The following is a 1,945-nucleotide window of genomic DNA, read 5'->3' as shown; positions in this document are numbered from 1 at the left end:
TCAGATACAGCTCTTATTCCTACACATGTCTGTTTCCAACAACTCTGAGATCAAGTATTTTCTCCTAATTGGGATACCAGGACTGGAATTTGCCCACACATGGATCTCCATCCCCATCTTCCTCATGTACCTTATTGCCATCATGGGTAACTGCATTATTATTTTTGTCATCAAGACCGAGCCCTCCCTTCATGAGCCCATGTATTACTTCCTTACTATGTTGGCTGTCTCTGATATGGGCTTGTCCTTTTCTTCCCTTCCTACCATGCTTAAAATCTTCTTTTTCAATGCCATGAGAATCTCACCTAATGCCTGTTTTGCTCAAGAGTTCTTTATCCATGTGTTCACTGTCATGGAGTCCTCTGTGCTTCTGATTATGTCTTTGGACCGCTTTCTTGCCATTCAGAACCCTTTAAGATACAATTCTATCCTCACCAGCAGCAGAGTTGCTAAAATAGGGCTAATTTTAGCCTTTAGGAGCACAGTTTTGGTGCTTCCATTCCCTTTCACACTAAGGAAACTGAGATACTGTCAAAAGAATCTCCTCTCTCACTCATACTGCCTTCACCAGGATGTCATGAAACTGGCCTGCTCTGATAACAAGATCAATTTCATCTATGGCTTCTTTGTGGCTCTCTGTACCATGCTGGACTTTGCCTTGATTCTTATGTCTTATGTCCTGATCTTGAAGACAGTTCTCAGTATTGCATCTCTTGCAGAAAGACTTAAGGCCCTAAATACCTGTGTCTCCCACATCTGTGCTGTGTTTATCTTCTATGTGCCCATCATCACCCTGGCTGCGATACATCGCTTTGCCAAGCACAAAAGTCCCCTACTTGTAATCCTTATTGCAGATATGTTCTTGTTGATACCACCCCTGATGAACCCCATTGTGTACTGTATAAAGACTCGACAAATCCGAGAGAAGGTCTTGGGAAAGTTGGTTAACTTATGTGTGAGATAAGGACTTGGTAATATAAATAATACATTTTCTGCAAATAAGTACTTACACTGGCACTTGCTGTGCGCAGTGTCATTCATGGTGGTTAATAGAAGCTCTAGAGTAAGGCACTGAACTTCTATGATGTATATAATTTATAATTGGGTTGAGAATATTTCCAGTAATTGTTCAAGAAACAGCTGAGAGATAGGATATGATTTAGAGAGGCACAACTAACATTTTAAAAGGAGTTTAAACAAAACATTTGTGTGATTAACAGTTAAATCAGGCTTTAAAAAATTGACAAAATTTGAGTAGACTTATTACCTTTCAATTGATATTTATAGAATATTTCTGTAATGCAAAATATTTATACCATAAAAGAAATCAAATTAGTAGTATAGATAGTAGTTATTTGATAAATATTGAGTGAGAGCTTTGAATGAAATGATTGAACTGGGTTAGGAATGTGTAAAAGAAGTTGAACCCTAGATATATTTGAAAGTCTTTTGTGCAGAAAGGCAACGTGTCTGACCCTTATTCAAGATATTGAGTCTGGGAGAGATTGGTAGACAAGTCAACACTCTCCTGTGAAGTGGTAACTCTTGGATGAGGAGAGAAGGATCAGAAATATGTACTTTTTGTTGTTTGTTTGATTTTTGTTCTAATTTTGATTGTTATTAAATAAAAACGTTCCAGAAAGTATCTGAGAAATAGCTTTAAACCCTGTCTTGTTGCTGTTTAGTTTTTTTATGTCATAATGTTAGTGACTTTCAAATAAAATATAGCTCTTAAAATTAAATTTCTAAAGAACACAAACATTGGTATCAAGATATTTTTCATCAAATTTATTTATTAACATTTTCATGATATAAGAATTATTTTAATGAAAAACTAAAAGGCTGAGTTTACATGCAAAAGTGCAGTTGAAAGGAAGTTAGGTGTTAAGGTTCTCATGAATTCTACGTAGAGTACTGAGGCCCTAATTTTGCTTTGAACACATCC

The 1,945-nt window shown here is 36.3% G+C and overlaps 1 protein-coding gene across 1 annotated transcript; it reads left to right on the top strand.

Moving 5' to 3' along the window:
• LOC114632792 (olfactory receptor 51A7) lies at positions 1–964 on the top strand. Its single transcript, XM_028781402.1, has one exon. It carries the CDS (start codon positions 26–28, stop codon positions 962–964), a length of 939 nt encoding a protein of 312 aa, XP_028637235.1. The 5' UTR covers positions 1–25.
• Positions 965–1,945: the final 981 nt, after the last annotated feature.

Source organism: Grammomys surdaster, unplaced genomic scaffold (genome assembly GCF_004785775.1).
Source record: "Grammomys surdaster isolate TR1022 unplaced genomic scaffold, NIH_TR_1.0 425, whole genome shotgun sequence".
Lineage (NCBI taxonomy): Eukaryota > Metazoa > Chordata > Mammalia > Rodentia > Muridae > Grammomys > Grammomys surdaster.
The sequence above is the reverse complement of the archived record's forward strand: the minus strand, read 5'-3'. Positions and strand labels throughout refer to the sequence as shown.

What these genes read in the sequence shown, in the direction of transcription:
- LOC114632792 (XM_028781402.1), top strand. Translation starts at nt 26, where the DNA reads ATGTCTGTTTCCAACAACTCTGAGATCAAGTATTTTCTCCTAATTGGG.